General features: G+C 48.4%; 3 protein-coding genes across 3 annotated transcripts; 1 reads left to right on the top strand and 2 right to left on the bottom strand.

Moving 5' to 3' along the window:
- Nucleotides 1–3512: 3512 nt before the first annotated feature.
- On the bottom strand, nt 3513–3868 carry LOC136356650 (uncharacterized). The gene has a single exon (XM_066310894.1). The coding sequence runs from the start codon at nt 3843–3845 to the stop codon at nt 3513–3515; it is 333 nt and encodes a 110-aa protein (XP_066166991.1). The 5' UTR covers nt 3846–3868.
- Nucleotides 3869–4206: 338 nt separating this feature from the next.
- On the bottom strand, nt 4207–4566 carry LOC136356649 (uncharacterized). The gene has a single exon (XM_066310893.1). The coding sequence runs from the start codon at nt 4537–4539 to the stop codon at nt 4207–4209; it is 333 nt and encodes a 110-aa protein (XP_066166990.1). The 5' UTR covers nt 4540–4566.
- A 9124-nt stretch (nt 4567–13690) lies between these two features.
- LOC107281078 (uncharacterized) lies at nt 13691–20220 on the top strand. Its single transcript, XM_015783645.2, has 5 exons — nt 13691–14723; nt 14825–15363; nt 15505–16277; nt 16386–16766; nt 19885–20220. Exons 1-5 carry the CDS (start codon nt 13691–13693, stop codon nt 20132–20134), a joined length of 2976 nt encoding a protein of 991 aa, XP_015639131.2. The 3' UTR covers nt 20135–20220.
- The last annotated feature ends 599 nt before the right edge of the window (nt 20221–20819 follow it).

The raw sequence follows: 20819 nt of genomic DNA, 5'->3' as shown, positions 1-20819 counted from the left end.
AATCAAATAAATTCCAAGGCTCATTATACTAGGAATTCATGTGTATTTATTCTTTTATGGGATATCAATAGGATGAAGAGTTTTGAGAATTAATCCATTTGATTAGGGAATTGGTAACTTATATCAATTAGTCCTAATTGATGGATGGTTGATGGTTGTATAGTGGAGGATGGTTCATGGCTAGTTGATGACAATTAGTTGCTCTATTCTTCTTTCTATTCCATTGGTAACTTACATCAATTACTCCTAATTGATTGTTGGTTGATGGTTGTGTAGTGGAGGATGGTTGATGGCTAATTGATGAGAATTAGTTACTCTATTCCTCTTCCTATTCCATGACTCTTACTCTTCATATTCCATTCCTCTTATAAAATGAGAATGAATTTGATCTCCAGCGAGAGAAGTGAGACACACTTTCATCCATTTTCCAACGTTGTTGCTGCTACGGTAATCCCATCCCGACGAGTGTGTGCACACGCGTTGGGAGAGTAGGCCTCCGAAACCACGCGCTGCTGTGACATTTGCACGGACGGGCGGGCGATCAGGTTTTTGGGGAGCGCAAGGCGCGACTACTCACTGTTCGTCAACATCTACTTCACCTTCACCAATATGTCGAACACCGGAGACAACGGCAACACTGGATACAAGGAGAAGGAGGCTCCCGTCAACACCAACGGAGGCAATACTGCCTCAAACTCCAGCGGAGGACCATTCTTGGGGTATAACCTTCTTACATTATTTCAATTAGAATTTTTACTGTTAATGTTCATCGCAATGTCAACATTGTGTTATTATGTGATTGTTGATGCTTATTCTACATTAAGCATGCTCATGTTGATTACATTCACCACTATCACTGGATCAAATCCCATTGTAAATATCATGTTTATTATCTTGTTATTTTGGATTAAAATATGCCGAATTATGACCAAATTTCCAACATGCTCCACCTTATAGTCATTTCATTAATAGAAATGAGGTTTCCAGCTTACAAGTTAGAGGTTATAGTTAACCTAGAACAGAAAGAAGAAAGAAGAAAAGGAAGAAGAGAAGAAACAAAAATAAAAAGAAAAGAGAAGGGGTGGTGGATTTACAAAGATATAAACAATGGTTCTTATACTAAGAGAGCCTGGTACACCAGGATTGAATTTTCTGCCAGTTTGATTCATTGGTTCTCATGCTCCAAAGATCAAGGGTGTCTGAGACTTGCTGTGTGATGTGCTGTAGGTTGTCAAGCTGACCTTCAAACACTCTGTTGTTGCGGGATTTCCATAGCGTGTAGGCGCAAGCAGCGAACCAAATTGGTTCTATTCCTTTTGAAGACCGATTGCTGTCTATGATTGCTTGAAGGAAAGCCGAGCTTGATTCTGAGTTGTTGGCCAGCTGCAGTAAGTTTAGTTTTTCCCATAGATTATTGGCATTTTTGCATCTTAGGAGTATGTGATCAGCTGATTCTAGAGCCGGGCAAAGGGAGCAGTGGGGATCTTCATTCCATTTTTTGCTGACCATATTGGCTTTGGTGTTTAGCCTGTCTCTGAATGCTAGCCAAAGGAAAATCTTACAGTTTGTTGGGATGGTGTGAATCCAAATAAAGTCTGCCGGTTTCCATAAGGATCCATGGTATGTCAGCATCTGATAGGCATTTTTTGTTGAGACCTGCGGTGCAGGATAAAGAAATTCTCTTGTGTCTGCTTCCTCTGGGATTGGGTTGACATGCTGTAAGATCTGTAACAGAGTGTGCAGTTCTGTTTCTGCTTGGTAGGATAGATTTGGGTGGAGCTGTATTTGCCAGGAGCTTTGTCTGAACTGCGACTGAACTGTGCACTCTTTATGTATAGCAAAGGAGAATAAAACTGGGTAAGCAAACTCTAGACGTTGATGGAACCAATTATCTTTCCAAAACAAAGTTGTTTTGCCATTTCCGAGCTTGACTCGTGTTATCGAGCAGAGAGTCTGAAAATGTGAAAGGATAAGTTTCCAGGTCGGTGTATCGTTGCTTCTGGGATGCAGCTGTATAATGTATTGCAGATATCTCTCTCGAAACCATTTAGCCATTGGATCCCCTGTGCCTGAGAGCACCTTGTTTCCTAGCTTTAAAATTAATGCTGTATTGTGTGCTCTTAGGTCTTTGAAACCTAGTCCTCCTTGCTGTTTTTGTAGGACTGTCTTCCAGGCTACCAGGCAGTGTCCTCCTCTGACGGTTTTTTCCCCTTTCCAAAAGAAAGCACGCCTTATTTTGTCAATTGCCTCGATAGATTTTTCTGGCCAGATGCAGCAGGACATGTAGTAAGTTGGAATTGCTGAGGTTACTGCATTTATCATAGTTAGTCTTCCTCCTTTTGAAAGTGGCATCCAACCTGCAAGGTATTTGTCAATCTTTGATATGACAGGTAACAGCATATTGTGTGAAATTTTGGTGGTTGACAGGGGCAGTCCAAGATGGTCTGGCATTGTAGGATTTGTGTCACTGCATCTTTGTTTTCTTCATTCAGGTGTATGGGGACAAGAGTGCTCTTATGAAAATTTATTTGCAGACCTGAAAATCTTGTAAAGGAGTCCAGAATTTCTTTAAGAGCTGTAGCTTGGTCTGCTTCACCCTTTAGTAGGATCAGGGTGTCATCTGCATATTGCAAGGTAGGTGGAGCACCTTCGATGTCTAGCGGGTGTTGTAGGGTTCCTGTGTTAAAGGCCTGCTGAATCATATTTTGAAGCACGTCAGTAACCAAAATGAAGAGATAGGGCAAGAGGGGGTCCCCTTGTCGGACCCCCCCTTTTATACTGTATTTGATCACCCTTTTGCCCGTTGATGACTATCTGAGCTTTACCTGTACAGACGATTGATTTTGTCCAACTAATCCATTTGTCTGGGAATCCTCCTACTTTAAGGATCCGAAACAGGGCTTCCCAGCTTACAATATCGAAAGCTTTGTGGAAGTCAAGTTTGAGGACTAACATCGGCTTCCTATTCTTGAGGGCTGCTTGTACCATTTCTGAGGCAAGGATGAAGTTTTCAATGATTGATCTGTATCTGATGAATCCTGATTGCATTGGGTCAATCGACCTCATTATTTCTCGCTGCAATCTTTTTTTTTAACGACTCACACGAGATGGTGCGAAGTTCTATTGATAGAGTAGGAACAAATTACAAGATTACAACCCTAGAGGGTCATAACACGGAAAAAGGAAAAAATATACAACCCCCACACACCGACAGCGCCAACACACACGACCAGGAGGAGGCTAGCACCGGACCGGCCGCTGCTGAGCGTGACCGGTCGCCGCTAGATCAACAAAGGAACAAAGACGAGATCGCACTACGCTAGGGGATGCCAAAACGACGTCTCCAAGAAGAGGAGCAACGGAAAACCGCCGCCGCCGTCCGTTGGGGCTCAAAGGAGCCAAGACTGGGCTTTCGCCCGGCAACCACCCTTGAGGGGTGAGACAGCATGACAACGCCCTCAGGAGGGGGAATTAACCATCGTTGTCGGCCCGGCCAAGGCTGGGCTGGGTTTTCACCAGCCGTTCACCACCTGCGAATCCACGGCTGACGCACCGATGCTCCACCACCACTCATCCTCTGCCGACATGTGGGACCCCCGCACCGGCGCCTCCCGTCGACCAGCCTTTGTATGCCGAAGACCGTGCCACACCCACCAGCAGCTCCTCCACGCACCAGGGTCGCCTCCTCCACCGCCGGCCGCGCCTCTCACGCCAAATCGGCCTCCTCCACCGGACGCACCTCTCGCGCCAATTCGGCCTCCCTCCATCGGCCGTGCCTCTCGCGCCAAGCCGGCCTCCATCTCCGCCGCCCGCGCCTCTCGCGCCGAGCCAGCCTTCGCTGCCATCGGTTGTGCCTCTCTGCACCAAGCCGGTCTCCGTCCCCTCCACCGTACTCTCCCGCGCCGGCGAAATGCAGCCGTCTGCCATGCCCTCGGCTAGCCCACCGAGGCCACCATGCCACCTCCCACCACCACCGCAGCCACTGCTACCAACGACCACCTCGCCGCCGGCCAGCCGCAGCCCCATCGCCGTCGTCCAGCCGCTACCGCAACTGTCGCCACGAGCTCCGCGCCGCTGCGGGGCTCAAAGGAGCCAAGACTGGGCTTTCGCCCGGCAACCACCCTTGAGGGGTGAGACAGCATGACAACGCCCTCAGGAGGGGGAATTAACCATCGTTGTCGGCCCGGCCAAGGCTGGGCTGGGTTTTCACCAGCCGTTCACCACCTGCGAATCCACGGCTGACGCACCGATGCTCCACCACCACTCATCCTCTGCCGACATGTGGGACCCCCGCACCGGCGCCTCCCGTCGACCAGCCTTTGTATGCCGAAGACCGTGCCACACCCACCAGCAGCTCCTCCATGCACCAGGGTCGCCTCCTCCACCGCCGGCCGCGCCTCTCACGCCAAATCGGCCTCCTCCACCGGACGCACCTCTCGCGCCAATTCGGCCTCCCTCCATCGGCCGTGCCTCTCGCGCCAAGCCGGCCTCCATCTCCGCCGCCCGCGCCTCTCGCGCCGAGCCAGCCTTCGCTGCCATCGGCTGCGCCTCTCTGCACCAAGCCGGTCTCCGTCCCCTCCACCGTACTCTCCCGCGCCGGCGAAATGCAGCCGTCTGCCATGCCCTCGGCTAGCCCACCGAGGCCACCATGCCACCTCCCACCACCACCGCAGCCACTGCTGCCAACGACCACCTCGCCGCCGGCCAGCCGCAGCCCCATCGCCGTCGTCCAGCCGCTACCGCAACTGTCGCCACGAGCTCCGCGCCACTGCCTCTGCCGCGAGAACCCCAAAGCCACCGCAGCCGACAGCCGCCAATGCTGTCGACCAGCCATCGTGCTGCCGCCGCCGACCAAGTTGCTGCTGCCACCGTCGCTATGAACTCCACGCCGTTGCCACCGTCACCGTTGCCCCGTGCTCCCGCGCCATTGCCGCCGCCGATGTCGCCGCGAGCTCCGCAGTGCCGCCACCACCGCGAGCTTGCCCCACACCGGATCCGCCCTCGGGGGGGCCAGATCCGCCTCTGCCCGCCATCGTCATCCTCAGCGGTGCCCGGGAAGCGGCCTCCCATCCATCGCCTCGCTTCAACCGCCGCCTACCGACGCGCTCGACCACGCCGCCCGCGCCCGGCCTCACCTGCGGCCAGCTGCGCCGCCCGCGCAACCGTCGCCGCGACCGCCTCTTCCCCGCCACCAGCACGCCCGCTTCTCCGCCGCACGCCGTCGCCCGGCGTCAGCCCCGCCAGTTCCGGCCAAAACGGCGCGGATCTGAGCGGGTTTCCACCGCCGCCAGCCCTGTCCGCCGCCACCACACACCGCCACCACTCCGCCCCGCCGCCAACTGCCTCCCCGCCGTTGGCATAGTATCCGGGCGGGCGCGGATCCGGATGGTTGCCACCGTCGCCGCCCGGCTAGTAACCCGGGCCACCCAAGTGCTGTCACGCCCGGAATTTCTATCCAAAATTCCAAACGCTTACATGTGTGTGAACCCTCGTCCAGGAATCAGCCGAGGCACACAATAACAAATTGATAATAGAGTACAATTATTACTCTAATTAATAAGCGAATAAAATGTCATTACAGAGGTAGATAGTTCCTCTCAATCAATAAAGATCTAAGCAGCGGAAAAATAAGATAAACGGCGCAGACGACTCCACTCCACAGGCAGCTTGACCAGGGCTACACCTAATCCTCCACAGCCGCCAATGCTGTCGACCAGCCATCGTGCTGCCGCCGCCGACCAAGTTGCTGCTGCCACCGTCGCTATGAACTCCACGCCGTTGCCACCGTCACCGTTGCCCCGTGCTCCCGCGCCATTGCCGCCGCCGATGTCGCCGCGAGCTCCGCAGTGCCGCCACCACCGCGAGCTTGCCCCACACCGGATCCGCCCTCGGGGGGGCCAGATCCGCCTCTGCCCGCCATCGCCATCCTCAGCGGTGCCCGGGAAGCGGCCTCCCATCCATCGCCTCGCTTCAACCGCCGCCTACCGACGCGCTCGACCACGCCGCCCGCGCCCGGCCTCACCTGCGGCCAGCTGCGCCGCCCGCGCAACCGTCGCCGCGACCGCCTCTTCCCCGCCACCAGCACGCCCGCTTCTCCGCCGCACGCCGTCGCCCGGCGTCAGCCCCGCCAGTTCCGGCCAAAACGGCGCGGATCTGAGCGGGTTTCCACCGCCGCCAGCCCTGTCCGCCGCCACCACACACCGCCACCACTCCGCCCCGCCGCCAACTGCCTCCCCGCCGTTGGCATAGTATCCGGGCGGGCGCGGATCCGGATGGTTGCCACCGTCGCCGCCCGGCTAGCTCCCCGGGCCACCCAAGTGCTGTCACGCCCGGAATTTTTATCCAAAATTCCAAACGCTTACATGTGTGTGAACCCTCGTCCAGGAATCAGCCGAGGCACACAATAACAAATTGATAATAGAGTACAATTATTACTCTAATTAATAAGCGAATAAAATGTCATTACAGAGGTAGATAGTTCCTCTCAATCAATAAAGATCTAAGCAGCGGAAAAATAAGATAAACGGCGCAGACGACTCCACTCCACAGGCAGCTTGACCAGGGCTATACCTAATCCTCCACACCATCAGCATCACTGTAGAACTCCTCCTCTGATGAATGATTGCAAGGTGAGTATATGACATACTCAGCAAGCCACGCAGCAAATATGCAAGTGCACAGGGTAACAAAGGATGGCATAGTAGGGTTTCATTTGCATAAACAACATTTAATAAACATTTCAGAATTTAATAAAATAGTTAAGTAGTAATTTAAGCAATATTAATCCAACGCTATACAACATACCCTGTTGCATAGGCCCAACCATTCTGTACAACCAATCCTGGCTGCACAGTTCTATCTCCAAACCAGGAATATACCATTCCAAACCAGGAGCTAATCAAATTATTACCAGTTATAGCATCTTTTATTATGGTGAGAAGTGTGAGACTAATCACGAAAGACATTGTTAGACCCGCCCATAACCGCGGGCACGGCTATTCGAATAGTTTTACTCTGGCCAGAGGTGTACCACTGTACCCACAAGACACAGCCCCACAACATGTCACCATGTGCCTCAATACCACCACGGTACCTCGGAAAGGAGCTGTGACAGTACCCCTCGCACAACACAATCCACCACAGTGCACCATTCCTAGATCATAATCACCCCCTTATAAACAAGGCATGGACTCCCCAGCGACCCCCGTGGGATTATCTCCACCACTTCTCAGTCTGGTGCTCCGCAATGAACCATGCTATACAAAAGGTAAAGCCGTTGCCCACGCTGGCTTGTGGTTGGCACGGTTAATGTTTCACAACTGAAACTCGTGAACCGGTCCTTAATTGTCATGAGCACGACTCTCAAAACCATGTGCTCACAACCCACCATTATCAAGTTTTAGTTGGCAAGTAATTAATTAACCAATCACGATTGACCATCGTGAACTATCATTAAGCCATCATTAAATAATAGTGAGTCATAAGTTATCCCAATAGTGTGCTAATGTTTCTAAGCATGGCTAAGCAATCATATCTAATATCTAGCTGAACCAATATATAAAGCCCAACTAGTCAAGTTATAATAACCCAAGGTATCAAGGAATAAAGTAATCAAGAACAAAAGGGGTATAACAAACAATAGGTTAATTCCACCCAATGACATTCGAAAATAAATGCAATAGTTGAATAGAAACAATAGCTTTAAACGGGATCAACATGCTCAAAGGGTTGTTTGGGATCTGTGTGACTTTCCTTGCTGCCCTTGGAACTCTTCAAATTCTTCTCCTGCGAAAACGAACTCTTCGGAAATGTCGGAATCTAAACAGAAAAGAGCAAAAACACCAAAACAGCACATAAACAAGCATGAACAATACATGTGGATATTTTTAACATGTAGATCTCAATTTTAGAAAAATTTAGAGACTTGAACCAACTAAATCCGAGCTAAGATGAATTAGTTATGAATTTTTAAAGATTAAATCAGATTAAAACACTTATATGGGTTTTAATTGAATTATGGCGCAATAATGAATTATTTTTGAAAAGGAAAAAGGGGTTTATTGCGTCAGCGGCTAGGGTTTGCGGTGGACCGGGTGCACGGCGGCGGCTCACGGAAACGAACGGCCGAGATCGATCCTAACCAAAACGAACGGCCGAGATCGACCGGTCCACGGCCGGACCACGACGGACGGCAACGATGACGTCAGCGGTGACGTCACCACCGGCGGCGGCTCGGGCGCACAAGCTCGCCGGCGAACGACGGCGCGACGACGCGAACGGAGGGCACCAGCACGTAGAGAACGACGCGGCGAACTCACCGGTGACCAAAACGGCGGCGGAAGATCAACAGACGGCGACGGCGTCGAGGAAGAAGCGGCGGCAAACTTCGGCTTGACGACGACGGCGGTGCTCCGGCGGTATACAGCAATGATGGAGGGGCGGACGAGGACGACAACGCGACGGCGACCACGACGGCGGCCTTCCCGAGCAACGGCGACGACTGGAGCGATGGCGGCGCACGGCTGGAGCAGCGGCAACGACGGCGGCGCGAGGCTACACGGTGCTAGGGTTCTACCGGCGACGAGAGACGAAGGCGAGGGTGGCGGCAGGTAGCGGCGGGCTTGGGGGTCCTTTTATAGGGGCAAGGAGGCGGCGGCGAAGGCCCACGGCGACCGGCGACGGCGAAGGAAGGTCTAGGGTTCGGGGAGAGAGACGAATCCGATTCGAGATCGAATCCACGGATTTCCAAACGATTTTAGCCGACGATTCCAAAAGAGAAAAGGTAGAAGAGATCCCGAAGATCATTTCCCCTCTATTGATTTCACCGGAAAAGGAAAGGGGCAGCCGAATTTGGAAAGAGACAACGGCGGCGCGGCGCTAGGGTTCGGGCGGCGGCCGGCCGGAGGTAGACGACAGGCCTGACAGGTGGGCCCCACTTGTCAGCGGCAGCGAGCGCGCGCGGGCGGCTCGGCTTGACTGGGCCGGCTTGGGCCAAGGAGGAGAGAGAGAGAGTTTTGGGCTGACTTTCGGCCCAAAGCCAAAAGAAGACTTTAAAAAAACCTTTTTCAATTTAAATTATTCATGAAATGCAATTCCATTTATTAAAAATACTTCCTTAGCTCAAATAAATCCCAGAAAAATCTAGGAATTATAGAATTAAGCAAAGTATTTAATGAAATTTTATCTGGCCCCATTTTATATTGGAATTTATTAATTAAAACTAGATCTTCTTTTCTAGGCTTTTAAAATAAATTCTAATAATTCCAATTAAATAACAATTTATATATATTTAGGATTTTTAGGGTGTGACAAACCTACCCCCCTTAAACAGAATCTCGTCGTCGAGATTCGAAAGAACTGGCGAACAGATGCGGATGAGCTGACTTCAATTCATCTTCTCGTTCCGAAGTTGATTCTTCTTCCGAGTGATTACTCCACTAAACTTTGCAAAAACGGATAACTCGATTTCTGGTTCTTCTCTCATCTATTTCCAAGATACGGATTGGTTTCTCAACATAGGTCAGATCCTCTTGGACTTCTATCTATTCAAGATTAGCTTCTTCGGTAGGTACCCTTAAACACTTTTTCAATTGCGACACATGGAACACATTATGGACTCCTGCCAAAGATTGAGGTAACTCCAACTGATAAGCAACCTCTCCTCTTCTACTGACAATCTTATAAGGTCCCACAAAACGCGGTGCCAATTTTTCTTTGGTGTGAAAACGATGAACTCCTCGAAGAGGCGTGACACGAAGGTACACATAATCTCCTTCGTCAAAACTTAGATCTCTACGACGATTGTCGGCATAACTCTTATGACGAGACTGGGCCACACGCAATCTTTCTTGAATGATTTTCACCTTTTCTTCTGCTTCCCTCAGGATATCCGTCCCGAAAACCTGACGTTTTCCCGTTTGATCCCACAAAAGCGGAGTGCGGCACTTCCGACCATACAGTGCTTCGTAAGGAGCCATCTGAAGACTAGCTTGATAACTGTTGTTGTACGAGAATTCCGCATAAGGTAGATTCTTATCCCAACTTCCACCGAAGTCTAAAGCACAAGCTCTCAACATGTCTTCCAAAATCTGATTTACCCTTTCGGTTTGTCCGTCTGTCTGCGGATGATAAGCAGTACTAAAGTTCAGCTTAGAACCCATCCGCGCGGATCCGGATGGTTGCCACCGTCGCCGCCCGGCTAGCTCCCCGGGCCACCCAAGTGCGCACTGGGCGAAGCCCCACTGCCGCCGTCCCCGCGGGCGCGCGGCTTTGCCGGCGGCCGCTCAGGCGGCGGTGAGGCAGAGAAGGAGGGGAGGAGGAGGAAGAAGACGGCGGCGGCATCGCTTCTCGTGTCGCCCGTGGGGAGGGTGACGCGAGAGCTTTTTTTCTCTCTGCAATCTGATTGTTAGGGCTTTGCTCAGGAGTTTTGGTACACTGTACAATAGCGAGATGGGTCTGAAATCTTTGATATGAACTGGCGTTGCTGTTTTTGGCAGCAGGGTGATGTAGGATTGGTTAACTCCAGACAGATCAATATTATATTCTCATCGAAAAGGTTACTTTAGTCTTGTAATTAGAAGTTTCTCACTTCGCCATTGGTCATTGGTCACGACCTTCCAATATCACTTTGCACTATGTTTTAACTTTGTGCTTTGTTCGATCTTAACGCTAATATATTTAATCGCTCCGTCCGGGATATTTCGGCTAATATATATAATCCCTCCGTCAGTTGTGAACTTGTGTTTGTATAGTACTGGATTTAATTAAACCCCGGCATAGTATGTATCATTAAAAAAAAATTTCTCAACAATTAAATAGACGGCATCTATTCAGGAAGATTAGATCGCCAAATGAGTGTGGCCACTGACACTTAAATGCGCAGGAGTCGATCTGATTAGTGGGTCCCGTCCAGTCCAGCTCTGTCGTTTCGGTCAGCATTACAGGAATGGGCAAGTACGTTTATTTTGATTACTAGAAAAAAAATACCCGTACATTGCAACGAGTAAATACGTTTTTCCTAGTAATATTGGGAGCCAAGAAATCACTTGAAATATTATGGTTGCTATACACTATAATTGAAAAGGTTAATCAAAATATTTTCTTGGTTTTGAGCCGAAAGCCCATTATTTTTTTTTATTTTTAGCCCCTGCACAATCCGTTGTCTCCTAGGTCCTACCTTTCTCCTCTCGACCTTCCTCTCTTCGGCTTAGCTAGCACAGTCGGTTGCCCCACACGTTTCAGTAGGTTCTTCAACCTCCGGAAGATAATCCCGTGTGCCCGTACGATATCGAAGCTGATGCTCCCCATCAAATTTAGCGAATCTTTCTCGATCACCTAAAATTGGTTAAGGACTTTTGATCCACTCGATGTCCTCTTTCCGTTTCTCTCGAAATTGGAGCGAATCCGTAAAACTCAGGATAAAAAGGAACGGGAAGCTCGCCGTCTGGTCATCATTTCTACCATTCAATAGAGATTAAATCCGATGAATTAAAACCGAATTGAAAAGGAAAATCATGGGAAAATGACGACGGAGGAGTGAGAAATCGATTTTTGTAATCAATTAGAGGAGGAAACGCACGGGGAGGCAGATCAATATGGCGGCGGATAAAGATTAAATCCGAAGAATTAAAGTCAAATTAAAAGGGAAAATCATGGGGAAAATAATGAGGGAGAAGTGTGGAATCGATTTTTGCAATCAATTAGAAAAGAAAACGCACAAAGAGACAAATAGATATGGCGGTGGCGGCAGACACTTAAGGCTCGTGTGACCGGACGTCGTACGGATGATGTAAAAAATATACGGAATCCTTCCGTATTTTTTTATCAGGCTAGAAAAATGCCCGTGCGTTGTAAGGGTAAAAATAAATTACAATAAACATCAGATTTGCAGTGTTCAAGTTTTGTCATGATTTAAACACATATCCTTTTTACGTGGAGTTACCAATTAACCTATTTAGAATAGTATAAATCGGCACCAAATTAGCATGACTTCTGCTTGGTATTTTCACTAAGCTAATACATAATGCACGCTTTAACTGTGAGATATATAAATTTTTTAAATAAGACGTACGGTCAAAAGTTGTACACGAAAATCCGCAACTGCACTTAAAATGAGACGGATGGAGTATATTGGAAGCTTTGATGTCACGTGTTAAAATGTGTAATTCTAACAGCAAGCAAACATCATGAACTTCAGCAAAGCATGGTTGCAACAGCTAGCAAAACTTCTATCGTTTATTGTTCATCTTAACTATTATGGTTCAACCAATTGGTTGAGTCAAGCCATATGTAAACAGTACCATCGAGTTCAACATTCACATACTTGGTTCCATCGAACCAGAAGGTCACAGTACCAGCCTGGTACTGTGCTTCTTCTTCCCAGGAGACACACAAACGAGAGGCGCAAAGAAGGAAACTGGGGAGATGGATGTGGGCTATGATATGATGATGGAACGACGAGAACGTCCTAAGCAAGATGTGCTCCCGAATTATGCGTGCTCGATGGTCTTATCAGTTCTCGAAGAAAATGCTTGTACTGGCTGGAACGCCTGCCCAAACCTGACTGAGACCATAAAGACCGTAGGCATGGAACCGATGATTCTGATCTAGATACGTATGGAAACTGGGGAGCACCACGTGTTCCCGGACATGGCGATTCCATTTTTGGTACTGTTGGAAGAAGAGGATGTGTGGTTTCTACCGATGACTGACGAAGACGCCCAAGGGGGCATACAGCTATACCGGAGGAGAGCAGCGGCAACTCTGCGGCGCGAAGTCGCCACTGGTGGAGAAACCATCTTTCGTCGGTCGGCCGATTTCCACAATAGTCCCGGATGCAATAAAAACCGGGGCTAAAGATGATCTTTAGTCCCGGTTCAAAAGGGAAACGGGCATATTTGATCTTTAGTCCCGGTTTGTGTTACCAACCGGGACTAAACATCATCTTTAGTCCCGGTTCGAATGCTGTCAGGACCTGTCAGGCCCCCCCGGGATCTTTAGTCCCGGTTGGTAACACCAACCGGGACTAAAGATCTTAACTTTAGTCCCGGTTGGTAATACCAACCGGGACTAATGATCCCGGCGATCTTTAGCCCCGGTTGGTGCTACCAACCGGGACTAAAGTCCCACCCCTATATATATGTCTTCTTCCTCCTCCAGCTGCCCGAGCAAGCTTCAAAATTACTTCAAAAAAGAGGGGAGGTCATGCCAAAATTTCTATTGAATTTATTTTGGTGATTACATACAAATCGGAGGTGTCTAAAAGGTTTGCAATTTCATCCTCCAATGTTTTTTTTGTCATACTACATTTGCACCTATGTTTTGCACACCTTTTTTTGTCTCCAAAATTTAGTTGTAAGTTGATGAGAGAGAAAATGTGTGTGGGGAAGAAAGAATATATAGAAATTTAGTTCATTTGCTAAACAAGGTTTTATAAAATAGTTGAGAAGGAAAACTCTAGTGAAAGTTAATCTTAAATAATAGAAAACAAACTAAAATGAAAATTAAAAGAAGTAAAACACATTAAAATTAGTTTAAAACTTTACAAATAGTTTTTAAGAATTATTTGGTGTAATATTTTATGATTTTTGTATGAATAAAGATATCTTATAATTATTGTATGACTGTCATTATTGTAAGAATAATTATTTGTGTGCGGTTTTTTTGACACATGTAGATGGATCGGCAATGGATGTACGCTGACCGGCGGTCCAAAGAGTTTATTGACGGCGTGCACTATTTTTTGAGAGTGGCCGAAGCTAACAGGCAAAGGGGTTTTATTTGTTGTCCATGCAATAAGTGTAAGAATCAGAAGGAGTATTCTGCATCCAGGACTATTCATTTCCACTTGTTTGAGTCGGGGTTCATGCCAAGCTATAATTGTTGGACATCCCACGGAGAGCAAGGTGTTGAAATGGAAGAAGATGAAGTGGAAGACGACAATATTCCGGACTTTGCTCAGTATGTTGGATTTGAAGGAAATCAAACGGGCGAGGAGAAAATAGCTGCTGATGGTAACGACGTTGCGGATGATCTTGGTCAGATGTTGCAGGACGCTAGGGAGGACTGCGAAAGTGAAAAGGAGGCCCATAAATTGGACAAGATGTTGGAGGACCACAGAACTTCGTTGTACCCAGGTTGCGAGCAGGGGCACAAAAAGTTGGATACCACTCTGGAGTTGTTGCAATGGAAGGCAAAAAATGGGGTTAGTGACAAGGCATTTGGCGATTTATTGAAACTCATTAAGAACATTCTTCCGGGGGGAAACAAATTGCCCGAGACAACGTACGAGGCTAAGAAGATAGTCTGCCCGTTAGGACTGGAAGTTCGTAAGATTCACGCATGTCCGAACGATTGTATCCTATATCGCGGTGAGGAGTATGAGAACCTAGAAGCATGCCCTGTTTGCAAAGCACTACGATACAAGATTAGACGGGACGATCCAGGAGAAGTTGACGGGCAGCTAACAAAGAAGAGAATTCCTGCTAAGGTGATGTGGTATTTCCCTATAATACCACGGCTAAGGCGTTTGTTCAGGAACAAGGGGAATGCTAGAATGTTGCGATGGCACGCTGAAGAGCGTCAACAGGACGGGATGCTGAGACACCCCGCCGATGGTTCGCAGTGGCGAAACATCGACAGAAAATTTAAAGAATTTGGAAAGGACGCACGAAACATACGGTTTGGTTTGAGTACGGATGGCATGAATCCTTTTGGAGAGATGAGCAGCGGCCATAGCACTTGGCCCGTTACGATGTGTATCTACAACCTCCCCCCTGGCTATGCATGAAGAGGAAGTACATAATGATGCCGATTATTATTCAAGGCCCCAAGCAACCTGGTAACGACATCGACGTGTACCTAAGACCACTGGTCGAAGATCTTAAACAGTTGTGGAAGAAGGAAGGTGTCCCCGTGTGGGACGAGGACAAACAGGAGGAGTTTAACCTACGAGCGCTGCTGTTCGTAACCATCAACGATTGGCCTGCACTTAGCAACCTATCCGGACAGTCCAACAAGGGGTACAAGGCTTGCACTCACTGTATGGATGAAACAGAAAGTACGTATCTTAAGCACTGTAGGAAGGTTGTATACATGGGTCATCGTCGATTCCTTGTAGCAAACCACCCGGTACGGAAGAAAGGCAAGCACTTCGAACATAAGGCCGACCACCGTACGAAGCCTAAACATCGCAGCGGGAAAACAGTGTTTGCTATGGTTAAAGATCTTAAAGTAGTGTTCGGAAAGGGGCCTGGAAGCCAGCATATAGAGAGCGAAGATGGTCACGCGGCGATGTGGAAAAAGAACTCTATATTTTGGGAGTTACCATATTGGGAATTCTTGGACGTACGCCACGCAATCGACGTGATGCACCTCACTAAGAACCTTTGCGTAAACCTTCTTGGCTTCCTAGGTGTATACGGAAAGTCGAAAGATACACTGGAAGCACGTAATGATCTGAAGCATATGGAACAACGCGGCGACCTTCACCCGGAACCAAAGGAGAAAGGAAGCCATTACTTGAGTCCAGCCAGCTACACTCTTAGCAAGGCAGAGAAGGAAAGTATGTTTGAATGCTTGGAGAGCATAAAGGTACCGTCTGGATACTCCACGAATATCAAGCGAATAATAAGCACGAAGGAGAAGAAGTTCACAAACCTAAAGTCTCATGACTGTCACGTGTTGATGACACAACTGCTACCAGTTGTAATAAGGGGTATCCTTCCAGACAATGTCCGGGCAACAATAACAAAGATATGTGCATTCATGAACGCAATTTCGCAGAAGGTCATCGATCCGGATAGATTAGAAGCCCTTCAGAATGAAGTGGTGCAATGTCTCGTCAGTTTTGAGTTGATATTTCCACCTTCATTTTTCAATATAATGACGCATCTGCTTTGTCACCTTGTGAAAGAGATCCGTATTCTCGGGCCTATGTACCTACACAACATGTTTCCTTTCGAGAGGTACATGGGCGTTCTGAAGAAGTATGTTCGTAACCGTGCTCGTCCAGAGGCAAGCATCGCCAAGGGTTATGGAACAGAGGAGGTCATCGAATTTTGCGTAGAATTTATCGAAGACCTTCGCCCAATCGGGGTACCTGAATCACGCCATGAAGGGAGACTACGGGGAAAGGGAACTCTCGGAAGGAAAGCAATAACGACGGTAGACAACAATTTATTCCGTAAAGCCCATTTCACTGTTCTGCAACACTCTTCATTGGTAGCTCCTTACATCGAGGAGCACTTGGCTCTAGTTCGCGCAAGGAACATCGGTAAGTCCGATGCATGGATTACACGGCATCACATTGATACTTTCCCCGCGTGGCTACGACAACATCTCATGGGTAACGAGTCGATCAACCAAGAACTTGCCTTCCTGGCGAGGGGACCGTCTGGGTCGATCGCGACATTCCAGGGATATGAGATCAATGGGTACACATTCTACACGAGAGCCCAAGACATGAAGAGCACGAACCAAAACAGCGCTGTTCGTGTCGATGCCATGGGACACGATGGAACAACTGCCACGTATTACGGTGCCATCGAGGACATATGGGAACTTGACTATGGTCCTCTCAAGGTTCCTCTGTTCCGGTGCCAATGGGTTAGGTTGACTGGTGGAGGCGTAATGATTGATGACAGTGGGATGACAACTGTTGACCTTAACAAGGTTGGATACTCGGACGAACCTTTTGTCCTTTCCAATGATGTAACGCAAGTCTTTTTCGTGAAGGACATGTCTAGCAAAGGAAAGAAGGGCAGAGGGTGTCGCGTCCCAAAACGACTCTAAAATTCATCCTCAAAATTATGCATAGAATAAGTAAAATCCATGTGAAAGCCTCCAACAATTAAAATGTGCAAAGTTAAAAGTCAAATAAGGCTTGGAGGATTTTTGTATATTTCCTAAAAGCCTAAAATGCGTAAATAAATTTTAGTGGAATTTTCAGAGCACAAATAATAATTATTAAGAAATAAACAAAGTTAAAAAGGTTTTATAAAAAGAAAAACCCTAAAAAGTCCTTTTTCCCCTTCCCCTCTTGGGCCGGCTCGGCCCACCTCCCTCCCTCTCTCTCCTCTTCCCCGTGGCCCAATCGGCCTCCTCCCCGCGCGCGTGCCGCAGACGGGCGGGCCCGCCCGCCACCCTCGCTGACGGGTGGGGCCCACCCGTCATCCCCTACCTCGCGCCGCTCCCGCCGCCTCGCCCGTGCCCTAGCGCCGCCGCCGCCGCGAATCCCGCCGCCTCCCGCCGTCCCCGCGCGCAATAAAGAGGGGGAAATCATTCCCCGTGATTCCCTCTCCCTTTCCCCCCACTTTTCCCTCTCTCTCTCCCTCGGATTCGTTCGGAAAGTTTCCCCCTAACTTCGCCGGCGCATCAATGGCGGCCGGATCTTCCGCGGCCGATTCCCCCTCATCCGGCCGCTCTCTCCCCCTCCCAACCCTATATAAACACTCCCCGTGCCTCCCTCCACCGTTTCCGCCACTCGCCGCTCTCTCTCTCCGCCGGAATCGAGCTCGCGCCGTCGCTCTCTCTCTCCGCCGTCACCACCGAGCTCCGGTCCTCCGCCGTCGTCGCCTCGGACCTTTTCCCGCCTCGGCGTCGCCTCCTTCGGCTCAGCCGCGTCCTCGCCGACCTCGTCCACCCCTCCGTTTCGCCCGCCGACCGCCGGAACGCCGCCGTCCCCGTCGACCCGTGCCGCGCCGCCGCCTTCTTCCGCTCCGGTCGCCGTTCCCGTCGTCGTCGTCGACCCGGGGTGAGCCGTGGACCGCCCATTTCGTTTCCCCCTTCCCTCCCCTCTCTTGGCCGCCGCTCCGCCGTGCCTATGGCCGCCGCCGGCGACCATAGGGGCGCGGGCGCGTCGCCTCCCGTCGGCTGTGCCGGCGAGGCCGCCTTCGGGCGCGCCCCGCGGCTGCCATGTGGGGCCCGGCCGTCAGTCGCCTGCGCCCTCGGGTGCGGCTGACGCGTGGGACCCACGGCGCCGGCCGGCGTAAGCCGCGTGCACCCGGTCCACCGTGGACCGAGAGGCTGCCGCGTGGGCCCCACTCCCGTGGACCCGGTCCGCGCGCTCCTCTCTCCCGGCTGACGCAATAAATATGTTTTTAAATTAAAAATTTAAATGAAGAAATTCGTAAATATCCATTTAAAGAGCATATAAAGTTCAAATGGCCATATCTTGGCCATTTGAACTCGGAATTGGACCGTTCAAGTCTCTAATTTTTCCTTAAGAAGCCAAGAACCCATTTTTGTGCTTTGTTTCTGCTTGTTATATGGAGTTTAGTAGAGTAAAAGCCGTTTCTTTTCCATTGGTCGTGTAGACGCTGCAGCTTCGGAAGATCCGCTCTTCGTGGAGGTTGAAGCCGGCATTTGGGAAAGCGAGCAAGGCAAGTCACATCATCTTTGAACATATTGAATCCCAGTTTGTAAAATTATGTTGATTTAACTTATTGCATTATCGCTTTATTTAAATTCCCGCGTTATCACTGTTTTATTTAGCCATGCCTATTTACCTTTGTTATGACCTTATTATTGTTGTTATTGTTACTATTTCCTTGTTCACCCTAGAATAAACAAAACCCTAACTAGTGGACACTCTACTCATGGTATCACTAGTATGATTTTAGGTAGATGCTTCGCTGTTTAATTAGGTAACATTAGGTGGTTTTACAACTCTAGACTTTGGGAATATTCATATCACCTGGACACTATGGAATGGTTTGGTTATTGTGGAATTGGCTTCACACCGCTCCTTCTATTCAAAATCCCCAAAAATGGTTTTAGGCTGGGCTCGGGGTGCATGGTTTTGATAGTAGCACCTCGGCCATATAAGGACCGGTCTTCGGGCCTCTGTTGCAAAGCACTACCGTACTTCCACATGTCTAGTGGGTAAGGCTTAGTTTGTGGCTCAGTCTAGTTATAAACAAAAGTACACGGATGGAGATGGAAGAAGTCGGGGGTCGATGGACATCTCTAGGACAAATGAAGGCTACACGAGCTGCGGCCCGGTAGTCGAGATGTCATGGCACAGGGCCGGTGTCCTGCTGCTAGGGGCTCAGTCCTGCCTGCCTGTCCCGGGGGTTCCGGCCGTAGGTGGGATTGGGTCGGTACTCTTGTCTATGGCTAGGATGGGTTGGAAACTATGTCACGTCTTTCGTCTGTATACCGTGGTGGTATGTGGCACGTGGTTACACGTGAGGAAGATGTGTCTTGTGGGTAAAGATGTACACCTCTGATCAGAGTATAATCTATTCGAATAGCCGCGCCCTCGGTTATGGGCAAGCCGAGCAATGTACCCAAGTTAGTGTTTTAATTCTTAAAACCTGCTTAACAACTAAAATGTGGAATGGTTGGCCTGGGTTGGCTTGGGACGAGCTGGGACCTAGGGTCGGGTTGCCAGTTCGGTCTGAATCATCGTAGGACTTGGGTTAAGGCAGGTTCGTATGGGTTCACGGCCTTGATAAATAATATTGTATAGTACTAGAATCGTGTTTGCAAAATAGCCCTGAGCAACTAATGTCTTTAAATGCTGTTTACTGCAACCCTAACCCTTTATAGTATAACTCATTTGTACTCCCTTGCATTTATTCTGCACTTGTGGGTGTGTCTTGTTGAGTACGGTGGGTGTACTCAGTCTTGCTCAATTTTTCCCAAACCCAGAAGAGGAGTTCCTGGAGGATGAAGGCTTTGGTGTCTAGCTCGTGCCTGCCGTCAAGTGCCTGTGGTCGTCGCCCTAGTCTTCCGCTATTTCTCGTTTGTCTTTGTGTGTGCTGGGCCTTCGTTGCCCATGTAATAAATTATCTATTTACGCTTCCGCTTGTTAAACTCTGAATTGTATCAACTTTTGGTGTACCTTGCCTCCTGGGACAAGGATTAATGCACGCACGTAAGGAACGCCCGTTGGGTTATTTCCGGTCGTGACAGAGGGCCTGATGAGCCTAAGCGTCAAGTGGTTCTCCCAGGCAAAAGAAAAATCGTCGGAGTTGAGGACAAGACTGACGAGGATTACGATCAGTTGGATGGGCAACCCCCTTTCACGGTGACGATTGACCCTAGCATCCTCCTATCAAATGAAGACACCCCTTACTCACGCAGCGATCACAAGGAGGGAACAATAGTGAGGAGAAAGTATGTGCCGTAATTATTGTGTACATGATGTAAACTATTTTGGATGTATTGATTATCCATATAAATCAATTGATGTATGGCATATGTTAATTACGCACGATTATTAGAGGTTTCAACAAGTTTAAATCATGTATATGCTAGTTATATGTGATACTTACAATTTTTAAAAGTTTTAAATCACACAGGTGGCAATTTCATATGTATGTTAATTAGAGGATTTTTAAAAGTTTTAAATCACGCAAGTGGCAATTTCATATGTTAATTAGAGTTTTTAACATTTAATTTACTATCATTCATATGCTAATTATAATTGACTGGAGAATTTTTAAAAGTATTAAATTTAATATATTTTTAAAACTATCATTCATATATTAGAGTTTTTCACAATTTAATTTACTATCTTTCATATGCTACTTATATATGACTATTCGAATTTTTAAAAGGTTAAAATCATGCATGTGGCATTTACATATGTTAATTAGAGTTTTTAGCATTTAATTTAATATAATTCCTACGCTAAGTACATATGATGATTACAATTTTTATTAATTTTAAATCATGCAGTATGTACATACATATCTTAATTAGAGTTTTTACCAATATAATAATATCATTCATATATATGCTAAGTATATATGATTATTGGAATTTTTATTAATTATATTTGCTTATTACGATTTATCCACTTAATTTATTAC

Source organism: Oryza sativa, chromosome 5 (genome assembly GCF_034140825.1).
Source record: "Oryza sativa Japonica Group chromosome 5, ASM3414082v1".
Lineage (NCBI taxonomy): Eukaryota > Viridiplantae > Streptophyta > Magnoliopsida > Poales > Poaceae > Oryza > Oryza sativa.
This window is presented reverse-complemented; position numbering and strand designations above follow the sequence as displayed.

Coding starts and splice junctions, on each gene's coding strand:
- LOC136356649 (XM_066310893.1), bottom strand. CDS start 4,539: ATGGCAGCGAAGGCTGGCTCGGCGCGAGAGGCGCGGGCGGCGGAGATG.
- LOC136356650 (XM_066310894.1), bottom strand. CDS start 3,845: ATGGCAGCGAAGGCTGGCTCGGCGCGAGAGGCGCGGGCGGCGGAGATG.
- LOC107281078 (XM_015783645.2), top strand. CDS start 13,691: ATGTACGCTGACCGGCGGTCCAAAGAGTTTATTGACGGCGTGCACTAT. Junction 14,724..14,824: donor GAATCCTTTTGGAGAGATGA/GCAGCGGCCATA, acceptor TTATTATTCAAG/GCCCCAAGCAACCTGGTAAC. Junction 16,767..19,884: donor AAAGGAAAGAAGGGCAGAGG/GTGTCGCGTCCC, acceptor CACGCACGTAAG/GAACGCCCGTTGGGTTATTT.